Source organism: Columba livia, chromosome 16 (assembly GCF_036013475.1).
Source record: "Columba livia isolate bColLiv1 breed racing homer chromosome 16, bColLiv1.pat.W.v2, whole genome shotgun sequence".
Classification (NCBI taxonomy): domain Eukaryota; kingdom Metazoa; phylum Chordata; class Aves; order Columbiformes; family Columbidae; genus Columba; species Columba livia.
In genome coordinates this window covers 12,679,355-12,692,220 of record NC_088617.1, presented here as the reverse complement: position 1 = coordinate 12,692,220, position 12,866 = coordinate 12,679,355, and the positions used below count along the sequence as shown (strand labels likewise).

The window sequence follows — 12,866 nt, the reverse complement described above, 5'->3', positions numbered from 1 at the left end:
TAATTTTACTCACATGGTTAAGTCAAGCGATTTGGTTTTACCTACATGAACTTGGGTGGAATTACTCACTTGAGTAGAGCACAAATCTTAGGATGAGACCATGAGACACAACAGCACTATAGATTGGTCTTATCACATTAGGGATAGTTGGAAAAAAAACTCAGACCTGCCTTACCTGATGTTTTCTCTGTGAACACCACCTTGGACTCCGCTGTGAAATTCTGTCCAGTCAGGATCATCTGTTGTCCTCCATAAACGAGGCAGCTGTCAATATCTTGTCTTTCAACCATCGGAAGTTCATGAGCAGACCTTTGGGCTGTGGGCAAATTGCAGACATGAATGAAACCAACTCCGTTTTACCAGGACTTTCCAAATCTTCCCAGAACTATCCACAGATCGATCTTGTCATCGTTACCATCCGTTGACTGCCAAAGCAGCTTCTCCAGGCTGCTAAATTTGGGTTTGAGAGGGAAAAATAAACTTACTCAAGGCATTTTATTTGGAAACATTCAGGAGCTGGCTGCAGCCTTTCGGCTGTGCTGGCCTTACTCCTTGTCCTTGAGAAAGGACAGCTTGGATGAATGAGCTGGAACTTGCCCATGTCTGTTTCCAAAGAAATGGCCAAATTTTCAAGTGCAGGCACACTACAGCCCTGGAGCCCAAAAATTCCACCTGCACAGAGGATTCCACTGAATAACACTGAATTCCTTCAGAAAAAAAAAAAATATTAAAATAAACCTCTTCTACAAAAGCTCACTGCCGCCTACACAACAGGGACTACGCTGGGCCTGGAACAGTCCGTGTGCCAAGCAAAGCCCCGTTTCCATGCGCAGGCATCGAACCTTGTGCATACAACAAGAGGGACGATCACAAAGCCGTGCTCGTGTTGATGAGCAGGGCTCACACTGGGACTTGCTGTGGTCTGGGCTTTGTGCAAGCATGTTTTGCAGAGGCTTGAACATTGAAGGAACACCCTGTGTTACACACTGAGTTTGATTATAAAAGGCAAGAAAGGAAAAGGCAGATTGGAATCCAGATGTGCATGTACATGGTCAAGGATTTCTAAGGTCTTTACTGTTCTCAGCCCCAAATTTGGAGGGTGATTTTAGCAAGTTATTCTCTCTTTCCTCAGCCAGAAAACCAGGATAGCATCATCTCTCTGCCTCCTTCCCTCCCATCCCATTAAAACCGCCATTTGCATGGTTAGAAAAGATTCAGAGGATCCTGGTCAACATCCCTGAAAGCCCATCCCAACTGCTTGCTAACAAGCGGCGGGAACTGAAGAAAGTGAAGATGTGAGAATTGTTCCCCACAATGCAGACAGCTGGAAAATATCAAGAGCTTCCCTGTGACCAGACCAGGTGGGCAGCAGTTTGGGTCTGGTAAACTGCGAGTTCATGACCCGCACTCAAACTCCTCCAGATTCATCCACCCCAACTGGAAAGGCCTCTAGAGGATGCCGCTCATCTATTTCACAGCTGCATTGGCTGGATTTTAACTTTCTCTGACAAAAAGCCTGCTCCCAAGGGTCCCTGAGCACTTGTGTCTTCCCTTCACTGAACACCGTTGACTACTGAGCCAAAATAAAGGAAATATTATCCTACATGTTCAGGCTGTGCTTTCTGTGACCTGGTCCCGGCCCCCTGTTACTGCCATGCAACCATTAGAAAGCTGAAAACCCACCAGCTCTTGACCATGGTAAGAGCTGTACAGAGTTTCTCACCACATGGAGAAAATGCTGCAGTATTTGGTGGGAAAACAAGCATTAAACCTTCCAGACAGGTGTCTGTAGAAGAGTGGAGCTACTTCTCCAGCAAGAGCAAGCTCAGCTGCAGCCTTTCTGCCAGTCATGACACAGAGTTTTTGCTCTTGTTAAAAATATAGATAGTTCAATATCTATAAGTTTCTTGTGCCGTTTGAGGGGCATTTTTCTGGAGTCTATTTAAAACAACCTTATGACTCATTGTTCCCTTCAAATATATAACAACAGCTGGGCTAAGATACTGCCAATTAAGAATATATATTCAGATTATTTTCACAGAAGCTGCTAACTTCTTTCACATGGCTGTATGATTAATCTCTTTCCCTAAATAGTCAAATTTTTGATGACTTTATAATTGGATTTATCACAAAGACAGATTTGTAACCTCAAAAGCTTAAGAGTAAATAGCAATCATTGAAAACATGTCTACAATAGTCAAGAGAAAATATATTTAAAGCTTTGCCCTGGACACTGTTTATTCCTATTCAATCCACAAATTTCACTTCCAAAACACCCCACATCCTCAAAATCCAGATTGATCTACATCTCCTTCAGACTTCAGTGCGTTAATAGAGAGCTTTGTACCTGACATCCCACAGATCAGTGGTTCTCAAGGCTTTTTTGGGACGAGGAAGAACAAATTTTAGCCTGGAAATAACCGTCTGACTCATCTTAATTACATTTGGATCTCAGTAAGTTGGAAATCGCTGCCGAAGACCAAACCTCTGTCCAACTTCCATAGAGCGCAGTGTTTGTGTATGCTGCGACCTACCAGGGAGCCGGGAGGGCAGCCGGACTGCGGACAACGAGCATCCCAGCTCTTAGGAAATGCCAAAAGCCTCCTGCCCCCCTCAGCCGAGCGGGGTGGCCCCAGCAGTGGCCTGGAAACGACGGGCAGGGTGTCCCACGCATGCCCCAGTGCCGCTCCGAGCTGCCCACGGCAGCCACGTTCATGCACAGCACGAGCAGGCGACGGGCATCTCCAAAATCACTTTTGCCCTGACCCAGGCTTGGTCAGGCCTGTAGGTGTTTAAAAAAACCCTCCACTTTTCATTTTCCAAGATCTCTTTTTTTTTTTTTTTCACTGAGGCCTATAAGAAGGTTTTACCCCATTCCACATTTGCACCAGTAAGGAGGCTCAAGGTTCAGCATGGAGCTGCCTCAATAGGATTACTTTTTTTCCCCCTCTGCAAGAAATATTAATTGCAAATAAATCCCCTTCCTCTAAGGCTCATGATGGGTGGACTGCATGCAATAATTTCACACTCTTCCTTCTCTTCCCCCAGGGGTTGGCACTTCATAAAGTGACCTACAGCTACTGGAGTTTATGAGCTTTGAATAAACAAAACGCTGTTGATTTAACCGGATGGGGTGTTTACTTTCAATAGGAACAGTTACTGACATAAGGCAGCAAAGCAAATGCTATAGAAATACTCACACTTGGCCTGAAGCAGTGTGTCAACCTATTAACAGGGGACATTATTTTTCTGTTTTATTTGACTGTCTGCAAATCAAGATGTCATGGACGCATGGTGCCAAGAAATACAATGCATGCGGTGGCACAAGAGAGAAAGGGAGCTGCTGTTTCAGAGCGCTGCATCACCTCCAGTGGGGGCTGAGCCTTTATCCCTTTTATCCCCTGCATAGCCTAAAACTCTGGGCCTGCTTTGCAGGGGATGCACAAGCCTGGCTGCTGGCTGTAAGGAAGTATGCCGTAGCATGGTGAAGATGTTTCTTGCTTTCCCACCTGCCTGCAGCATTTGTAATTGTTTCTTTTTTAGGAAAGAGGCTATTGGGTTTCTAGGAGTAAAAAAAGGGATATTTTGAGACAACTAACTGCCTGGATAAATTTGTTGTGCCTCCAAATCTCCCCCAAGAGACTGTTGCTCATAGCTGCTAGAAGGTTCAAAGTGACAATCTCAGCTGTATTCCCTATTGTGCTCCTTAGATGATCCCAGCTCCACCTGAAAGTCCCTTTCCCTCCGTGCCGCCCAGCTCTCCCCATCAGCACTCCTCCTGCACGAATCTCCTGGGACAAGCAGCTCTAGCCCTGCCTGAGCATCGTGTTTCCTTCCACAGGCTTGGAGGGCTCCCAAGCACTGCCTTGTCTTGCCCAAAAGCTGGCTCTTTTTATGAAGAGTCTTAACTGAAGGTAAATGTCTCTTAACAGCCTCCGGAGAGGAACCATCTCTGCAATCTCTCTCCCTGCATGTGCAATAAGAGTGAGGGCTGGATTGGGTAATTAGGCAAAGCAAAAACACTAATATGATCTGCCTCTCACAAGGAACAGAGCAGCGCGGGTCTGACCGTCGCTTCCAGAGCGAAGATAGTCTACAGCCTCCATGTACCAGCGTACGATTTCAGTGCCGCCTTCTGCTGTGTGGCTGGAGGCCTCCATGCAAACCTCTGCATAAACAGAGGCCAAAGAACAGCTGCTGGAGTGAAATCTGCTCCATGCCACCTTTCTACCACCTGCAACACAGGATCCCAAGCTTAGGTTTACCTGTTGTCCTTGTTATCAGTTCCGGAGAGATCTCCTGGGCAAACAAAAGGAGCAGGATTGAGGCGTACCTGCAGCACGGTGAGGACAACACTTGTGTCATCGCTAATTACATCTAACTGCCATCATAAGCCAAGTCAATAAACAAATGTGGCTACTTAAAAGAGATGGGTCAAGTGTCAGGTCCCTCCTTGGACCTCCCCGGTCCTTCCCCTGCCCAGGGCAGCCCCAGCTCACCCCAGCTTGCTGGAAGCCTCCAAGCCATGACTCACTGCCCCTGCCTTTCCAAACACCCAAAGGCTTTTGGCTCCAGCCACTGATTTCTGTTGGATTTGAGAAGAGCAGAAGAGCGGGTTGTATGATGCTAAAAAAAAATCTCAAACCCTAGAAGCAATAGCAGAGGTATAATTCGTTGTGGGATTAATTCTTTCACCTCAGTGCAAACCTCAATGAGCCAAAGTAAATATTTCATTCCTCCTGTCACACTGTGTTTATTCACCACGCGCTGCCTGCCTGTGGCCGGACCGATAGGAGCAGAGCTCCTGTGCCCAATGCTTATCCACCGCATTAATGTCCTGAGAGACTTTGATCCCATCCATCACACACTGAAGCACCCTGAGCTTTCTGGTGGGAGGAGAAGCAAAAGCTGGGGAGCTGCAGTATGGGGCCAGGGCAGGAGATGTCTAGCAGGCAGGTAGACACCAGTGAGGCACCCTAGAGAGCACCAATCTTCTAATTGGAGGGATAGGATGAATTCTGTCCTGGTGGGAATATGAGGCAGTAAAAGGCTTAAATGAGAATCAGGTAAACAAAGCAAATTTCCAACCTCGTGAACTATGGGAAACCTTAAAAATGTTATGTAAACGCTACCAAAAAAAAGAACTCTGTATGAATGACAAGTTTCCAATTTGCCAGCAAGACTTAATCAGCAGTTTGCGCAGAGCCATCCAAGAAAAAAGCACCAAAAATAGAGGGCTTTTCTCCACCTCCTCCTCTGCACGTAATTTATTTTATGATGTCCTTGCGAAGGAGGAGTGACAAGCACTGATGGCAGCAGTGTCAGATAACTATGATACTTTCTATGAACTGCAGCCAGCTCACTAAACCCGCATGTGATTAATGACAGGAAAACCATGGCCTCGGTTCACTTCTCTGTCGATCATCTCTGCGGGTATGCACAGCATTTCCCTTTAATCCCTTGTGGAGGAGACCTGCTGAGCTTCAATTATGCTCAGAGAGATCCACGCTCCGTGCAATGTGCTGGGGTGCTTGCTTTTACCAACAGCAGCATTGCAAACACAAAAAGTAAGCGGGAGTTTATTCTCACAGCCTGAAAAAGGGGCGGGCATTTTCCTTCTGACTCAGACTTTCCAGCCTGAAATCTTCTTGCTGCACATTAGAAGTGGCAAACGTTGTCAGAACTCACTTTTTAAATCCTGTGCTTTAGGAGAAAGAAACATTTTACTTCAGAAAAAGCACCAAGTTTTGTGCCAGCTGTTTTCATAGCAAACTATGTGACTGTCTTGAAGTTGGCATGAAAGGGGAGAAAAATACCTTTAATTCAGCTGCTACTCTCATAATAATCATAGTTACGGTTAAACTTGCAAATGGGTATCTCCCAAGTGCAGAGACCATTCGGTTCTGCCTTTTTATTTCAATAAACTAGGGCTCCTTCTTGCCTGTCATTGTGTTCCAACCAGCACAGCTCTCGGCCGAGGAAAAGCACTCGCTGCTCTGCCAAGACAACATTCTTTTACATGACTAGCTCTTTCCTCTGTAGTTATTCATGTGTCACATATCATAGGCTCAGATTGTCTAATATTATGGAAAAATCTACTAGAAGGAGAGAAAAATAAAGGAAACTTCCAGGGAAATTGATTAAAGGGAAATAAGATATTTGAGTCGATTCAGTGGAACAAAATATAGTCAATAATAGAAACTATTTAAATTCCTCAGATGGACACACAGTTCTTGAGTAATAAGTTTTGTTTGGTTTTTTTTTTGGTTTTGTTTCTTTTTTTACCACCTCGGAATATCTATTATAAGAACAAGATTTTAGATTCTTTCTTTTGTGACAAGTGCAATCGTTTGCATCTCAAGGGATTACACAAAACAAGAACTGTGAGACACTTTGGGAAGGTTTAACCAGGATCCATTAGAATTAAAAACTGCGACCCAGTGCGGATGATACTCCTAAGCCTTGCACTCACCTCTCGCAGACACGTGCATGAAGCAGTTTTTGGTTGCTGACAGCACGGAGTAAAACAAGCTGCCTCGTGGGTGCTTATGTGGCTGCTCTGAGCTCCCTCCAACTCTGCTCCTTTCTCTGCTCCATGATGCTTTGGCCGAGGAGCCAAAACGCAACTCCAGAGATCAAACACTCACCAAGCAATGAGCTTCAACTCATAGTGAGAGGTAAATCAAAGCAAAGGAATAGAACTAATGTTACAAAAACTGTCTTAAAGGTTTGAAAGTAACTATCAGGTCTTGCAAATACCAAAGCCCTCCACGGGTGATTTGCCAAGAGGCTTGTTGTTATTAGGGCTGTATCTGAAGGGACGAGTTAACTCAGTAACTCTTCACATCTGTGATTTCACCACCTCCTGCAAGAGCAGCTCTGTGATAGCCCTGCCTGCTCAATAAGACCTCGCCTACATGAGCTGGCTTATGTCTATGCCTAAAGCACCGACCTGCACAAGCAGGGATGGACACCTGGGGACACACGACTGCAGCCGGACTGACGGCACCGAGGTGTGCACAGCTGCTGCGTGGACCTGTCGCCTGTGGATCCCGGGGCCATCTCACGTAGCCCTGGTGGGGTTTGCTGCCATTTCATGGCCTCAGCATGGAGCAACACCCAGGAGAAGGAATTTTTCTCACCTTTCCAGCACCACACCTACAAGACTTTTTATCCCTAAGTAAGTGATGGCCTGTTGCTACAATTATCAGAGGGCTTTCAAATGTCTTTGCCTCCTCAGTGGCTTCAGAGCTAATCAACAGGCGTCAGGAGAAAAAAGCTGCAAGCTGCTGAATGTGCAGGCTTGTCTGGATATGAGGTCCATTTTGAGGCATAACTGATCATTTAACAACATATCACCTCCTTGGTCCTCCCACACAGCTGCCTGGGGAGGAACTTGCTCCGGATGATGCTTTGAACCTGTGAAATCCCCTCCTAAAACCTGTCAAGTGCTGAATGTGACACAGATGAGGTGGAACCAAATCGCCCCGTGAAAAGCAGATACTTCACAGTTCTTGCTTCATTGCAGCTAATGATCTGCTGACACCGGTGGGAGTTTTCAGCCGGGATCGGCTTCTGCTGAGGAGAGCACTCAGCTATTCTGTTGGTAGCAACAGTGCTCTCCAGGGAACCCCACTGATGGGGAAATGGCCAGTTATCTTAAAGCTGCTACTTACTAAGGCTTTCCCAGCGGGATATTATTAACAGCTACCAGACAGGAGAGGTCTTAGAGGACAGTCCCAGGGGACAGGGGATCCCAGGTGGCCACATCAAAAAAAAAATGGCAAAAAGGAAAAAAGGGATAAAAATAGAATCTCAGCAGCACATGAAGGTGGGAGGTGGGACACATGGAGACGATGTCACAGAGCCCCAGTGTGTCCCTTCTCCACTGGGCACCTGAGCTTGCCTGGGACTGAGCTCTGCAACATGTGCAGATTGTCTGGGAGAGACTGAGACTATCATCTCTAGTGTGAGTTAGCCTGCTGAACCAACTAGTGATTTTAACTGTCTTCCCAGAACTGAGCTGAGATCAGGAAGCGCGACTGAAATGCAAAAACATTGCTAAAAATGCAACATGTATTATAAACAGAAGAGGCTTATTACTCCAGATCACTTTATATCCAAGAGTTCAGAAAAGCAGAGTCCTTAACATGTCTCTCCAAATTGCCAGTATACCCCATATTCCAAAAATAAAACTTTCTTTTTTTCTTGGGGAACAAATACATTTTTCCTGTAGGAGCTTTGCTGTCTGCTATGCATCCAGCATGTCAATATTTTAACTATCAAAAAATATTAAAATAAGCCATGTATACTCATATCTCCACTCTTAACTTTTTTATGCCCCTTAAACTCAAAGCAAACACATCTCAGGATAAATGCCTAGACATCTTAAACAAGCCATTGCAAGTAGCAGTCATTGCACGGGCAAATTAGGTGTGCGCATACAATTTGGAAAAATGCGACCTTATTCTGTAAACCACAACCAGATTTCAGCTGGAACACTCTTTGGTGATGGGCACAAATACAATGTGCAGTTGTGGAAGGGTCTTAGAACTGCCTGACTAACTCATACTTGCATTTCCTCTAGGAGGATTTGCGTAAGTGGGATGTGATCTGCAGGGCTCCCTGCATGACCCAGGGACCAGCCACCCTCTGCTCTGGGCTGGTGCTGTTTTTCCATACACTGTATGTATGAGTTACACCTGCAGTTTTCTCCACTGGGTAGCTCCCAATTTTGGGCAGGGATGGGCTGTTTCCACTTGGAAAAGAAATTGAGGGAGAAGCCAGGTGGTCCTTTGCCGTGATTCCCTTCCTATCCACAGGAGCTGCAGTTTGCTGAACGTTTCCTTTAGCAAATGGGCCTTTGTTTCGGCGGGGACATGTTTGGGGTGGAGGCCACTATTGTTTCAGCCACCTGGTCCCATAAAGGATCATAAGGATCCGTAACTGTTTCCTATGGAGAAAGGTGGTGTCTACTCCCACTGTCGTCCCTTCTCCATCACCTCGCCTGGTGGCCTCACTCAGCTGGAAACGTGCTCTGACAGTTGGTATCTTCTCATAATCATTGCCAAAAGACCACACGTACCCATCATCCTCTCCTTAACCTTGCCTTGTTTATTCACTTCTACTGTTTTATTCAAAGCTGCCATCAATAATTCACTGGTCATAATTTCTCTTGACTTCCCATCCAAAATTGGATCCTCTCTTATTCTAAGCTGTTGTTATTTAAGTAAAGCCTGCATCTCAATAAATAAAGCTCACACATAGGAAACTCTTCAATGACTTTCTTCACATGACTTATGGCAAGACAGGTTCTGCTAAAGGGGTGAGTCATTCAGCAAAGGGAGAGGAAAACTGTTCATTATGTATTTGTGAAATCCCCAAACCACTGAAAAGGCACCATTTACCAACAAAAAGCATCACAGGATGCACATGAACCAGCAAAGTGGGTGGAGCCCTTCCAGAAATGACTGCGACACGGGGGGCACCTCAGCAGAGGCCTCTCTTTCTCAGGATCCAGTACGTTAAAACGCGTGGGAGGCGCAGGTTTCTCAGCATACACGCTTGTAGGATTTGCCCCTCAGAAAACAAAACTGTGAGTTTTCTTCTGTCCCTCTGGGGAATACCAGAACAACGCGGGCTTTCCCTGCTTCAGGCGCAGCCTTTTGAGCTGCACACTCCTTAGCACTGACAGCTAGAAAACACAACAACCAGCATGCACCCGAGCCTCAAAATCAAACCTGTTTCTCCATTTCAGTTGTGCTCCTGCTGCAGCTGAGATCAGAGCACTGCGGTCACTCCTTCGGCAGGCAGGACTGGCCGAAGGGCTAGGACCTGGCCTAGGCTTGAATTCAAAACCTCCAACTACCTGCCAGCTTGTGGCCAACAAGTTCTGGTTGTGCCTCCACTCAAAATAAAACCACTTCCAGGAAGGCAGGCAGCTCATGCACATACAGGGAGAATGCATATATGTCCCTATACACACACACACATTGGCTTCTTCCTCCCAGAAAAGAGCTTCTAACCAGAACGATCGAGCAGCAACACACTAATAAATCTGCAAAAGCCCCAAAGTCCCTTGCTGCCCTCATGAGCTCTAAGCACCATGAAGAGCCACCTGCTGCCAAAGCTTGGTTCAGGAAAGGGAGCGCACATAGGTAAAGAGCCACAGGTCACGCAAAGGGTGGCACCGACCCAGGCAGTGCACGGAACCTTTCCTTTGCCTATTCGAGCACAGAGGAGCAAGACAATTGTTGTTGCAAGAGATAGAGAAATAGCAAATCTCAGGAGGCACTTACAGCATTCAATGGGGTTCGATGCTGCTTGCAGAGAAATGATCCTGCCGCTGGACTCGGGGATGTGCACACGGAAGACGAGCCGGACGCGGGTGTTCTTCCTGCCGATGTCCGTCTCTCCCTTGCGCAGCTCGATGTCCGCATTCCTCAGCTTCAAAATCCCCGCACAGTCAATGCTGCCAAACACACACACCGTTTAGCTTAACATTTCTGCTCTCAAACAGCTTGAAAATAGGTGACCGTTAAGAGGATTAAGCTGTTTTTCTTCAGTCTCTGGGTTAAGAACAGCTTTAAATACTTGTTCTGCTTAGGATCTAGACACTGGCATTTCAGCAGTTACAGGGGAAGAATCCCAGACACACAGCGAGCGAGGGATGCTGCTGGACTCCTCCACAAAGAGTCCATGCTCAGCATGTCCCAGCCAAGGGCCGGGGTGGCCTTTGCTCTGGAGACAGCAAAAGCCACTCCCCAAGCATTATAACCCCAAGTCTTATTTGTCTGCTGCACTAAGCAGGAGAGCACACATGGCAGAGCCCACCCCAGCACAGAAAGGGACCCAGCACAAGTGCACACGGGGCAGGCAATAAGCCGAGCCTGTGCCGGAGCTCTCCGTGAGCTGGACAGCATGAAATCCTTCACCGCCAGCTCTCCAAACAGCTCCATGCCCACAGACTGAGCAGCAGCTATTGCCTGCACGTGGACAAATTAGTTCAGCTCCACGGGGAGTCACAGCAACCGAACCAGCTAATTGTGTGCACCATCCAGACACAGTTCATAATGCAAGCATTGATTTCAACTCCAAGGCAGGAAACATATTGCTCTCCCCTCCTTTCAGACAAGGCAGGTGCTACTGCTAGAACTGGACCCTCCAGCCCTGGCCCAGGTCCCTGTGTCATCCCCCAAAGCACTGGGATGTTCTTCCCAGCCAAGGAAATGGCCTGGCAGTGGAGGATGTAGGGAGCAGGTTGGAGCCAAGTGGCAAAGAAAGAACTAGGATTGCTTAAAACAGCATTGCAGCTTAATATTGGTATATGTAAGTGCAGGTTCACTTCTTAAGAACCCAGTGCAGCCTAGCAAATGTGCCTGTCTACATCAAGAGAATGTGCCAACTAATATTTACAGAATCTGAGATCTTCAGCACAGCCATAGTCCTCAGAGGGAGGACTGTCATTAAACAGGCACTGTCAATGCATTTTGGTATCAGTTTTAAAGATACACCATTCTTCTTCTTATCATATGAATTACATTCACATTTTGAGAGGCAAGAATCCCAGGCTGTTTCCTACACCCACACTGTTCCTTGCCATTGCATGTGTGCAGGGGTTTATTACTCCAAGGTTACTCGTTAGGAACAGACAATCATGTTCCATTCAGCACTTGGCTGCATAAGTTTGAAATGCGGACATTTATTTATTTCCTTGGGTGCAGAGGGAAGGAGAGGCTTGAAGGAAAGAGAGGAATGAGGTATACTTTCTGGAAAAAAAAAATATACATATAACGCAAGTATGTGGATTTTGTGATGAAGTAGGGGGGCTTAAAAGCAGAGCTGCTCTGCCAATGTTGTCAGTATCCTCTGAAGGATGGAGATACAGCTCTTCCCTCTGCAGAACAATCACTCTCATGCTGCCTGGCAAAAATTCAAGCCTGAAGTTTCAGACTGGTGCCCGCTTCATCCCTCTGCCTCCATAAAACTGGAAGGAGTAATATAGAAAAGATGTGCCTGTACTTGCTTTTCTGTTAACCTATTACAAGAGAGTGTGATTTCATGGCCAGAGCACTTGGCCGAGTTCAGAAGAGATGTTTTCTATTCCATTAAATGTTGTAAAATGAATCATGCACCTTTCCTCCACTGTCTAAGGCTCCTTGCTTCTCGTTTTGTCTTTGCAGCATAAGGACTTGAAATTCGAGTCTCCTTTTCCTTAGTGTCGTACAAAACCATTCTGACTTTGAAGATGACAGATTATAATGCTATAGTCACCATGACAATTGGGGTAAAAAGCAAAAACACCTGCATGGTCAACTGATCAATAGTAACTCTTTAAGCAGCTTTAGCCCAGGTGCCTGTAATTGCTGCTTATGCTTTTGTAAAAAGGGTCTTACACTCCTATATCATCCCAGTGCTTTGGAAAGGGGAGACCCTCCAGAACAAGCACCATTATTCATTTAAGTGACTCCTTTCCAAAGAGAAGGAACTTCACATGCCTGTTTAATCCTCCTCAACTTAGCTAATAAAAAGAAATATGCTTACGTTGCTTTCATGTTGTTTTTGGGTTCCAGTGGGATCTCTAAAACTTTGGTGTTGCCAATGATCTTTTCATAGCTGGTGGTGGTGACAGTTTTTCCCGTAATGCGATGGACTTGGTAGAAAGCGTGAGGTTTAAGTATCCGTTCATCAGCTGTCCCAATGAAGATCTGAAGACCCAAGGGCTTGTTCTCCATGTAACCATGAAGCTGGCAAGACATTAAAAATCTATTATCACACACAAGGCCTGCAATGCCTTCACGTCAGGAAACTAAATAGATCTACAGACATATATATAGATATGGACATACATTAGGCATAAAGATATA

General features: G+C 46.1%; 1 protein-coding gene across 6 annotated transcripts in view; it reads right to left on the bottom strand.

Moving 5' to 3' along the window:
- NFATC2 (nuclear factor of activated T cells 2) overlaps window positions 1-12,866 on the bottom strand; it is a 93,619-nt gene that overhangs the window by 46,632 nt on the left and 34,121 nt on the right. For all 6 annotated transcript variants that reach the window (XM_065032519.1, XM_065032520.1, XM_065032518.1 and 3 more), the window contains exons 4-6: window positions 12,544-12,746; window positions 10,299-10,471; window positions 176-316 (exon numbers count right to left, since the gene is read on the bottom strand). In XM_065032519.1, coding sequence (XP_064888591.1) covers window positions 176-316; window positions 10,299-10,471; window positions 12,544-12,746 — 517 coding nt within the window. The remainder of the gene's footprint in view (window positions 1-175; window positions 317-10,298; window positions 10,472-12,543; window positions 12,747-12,866) is intronic.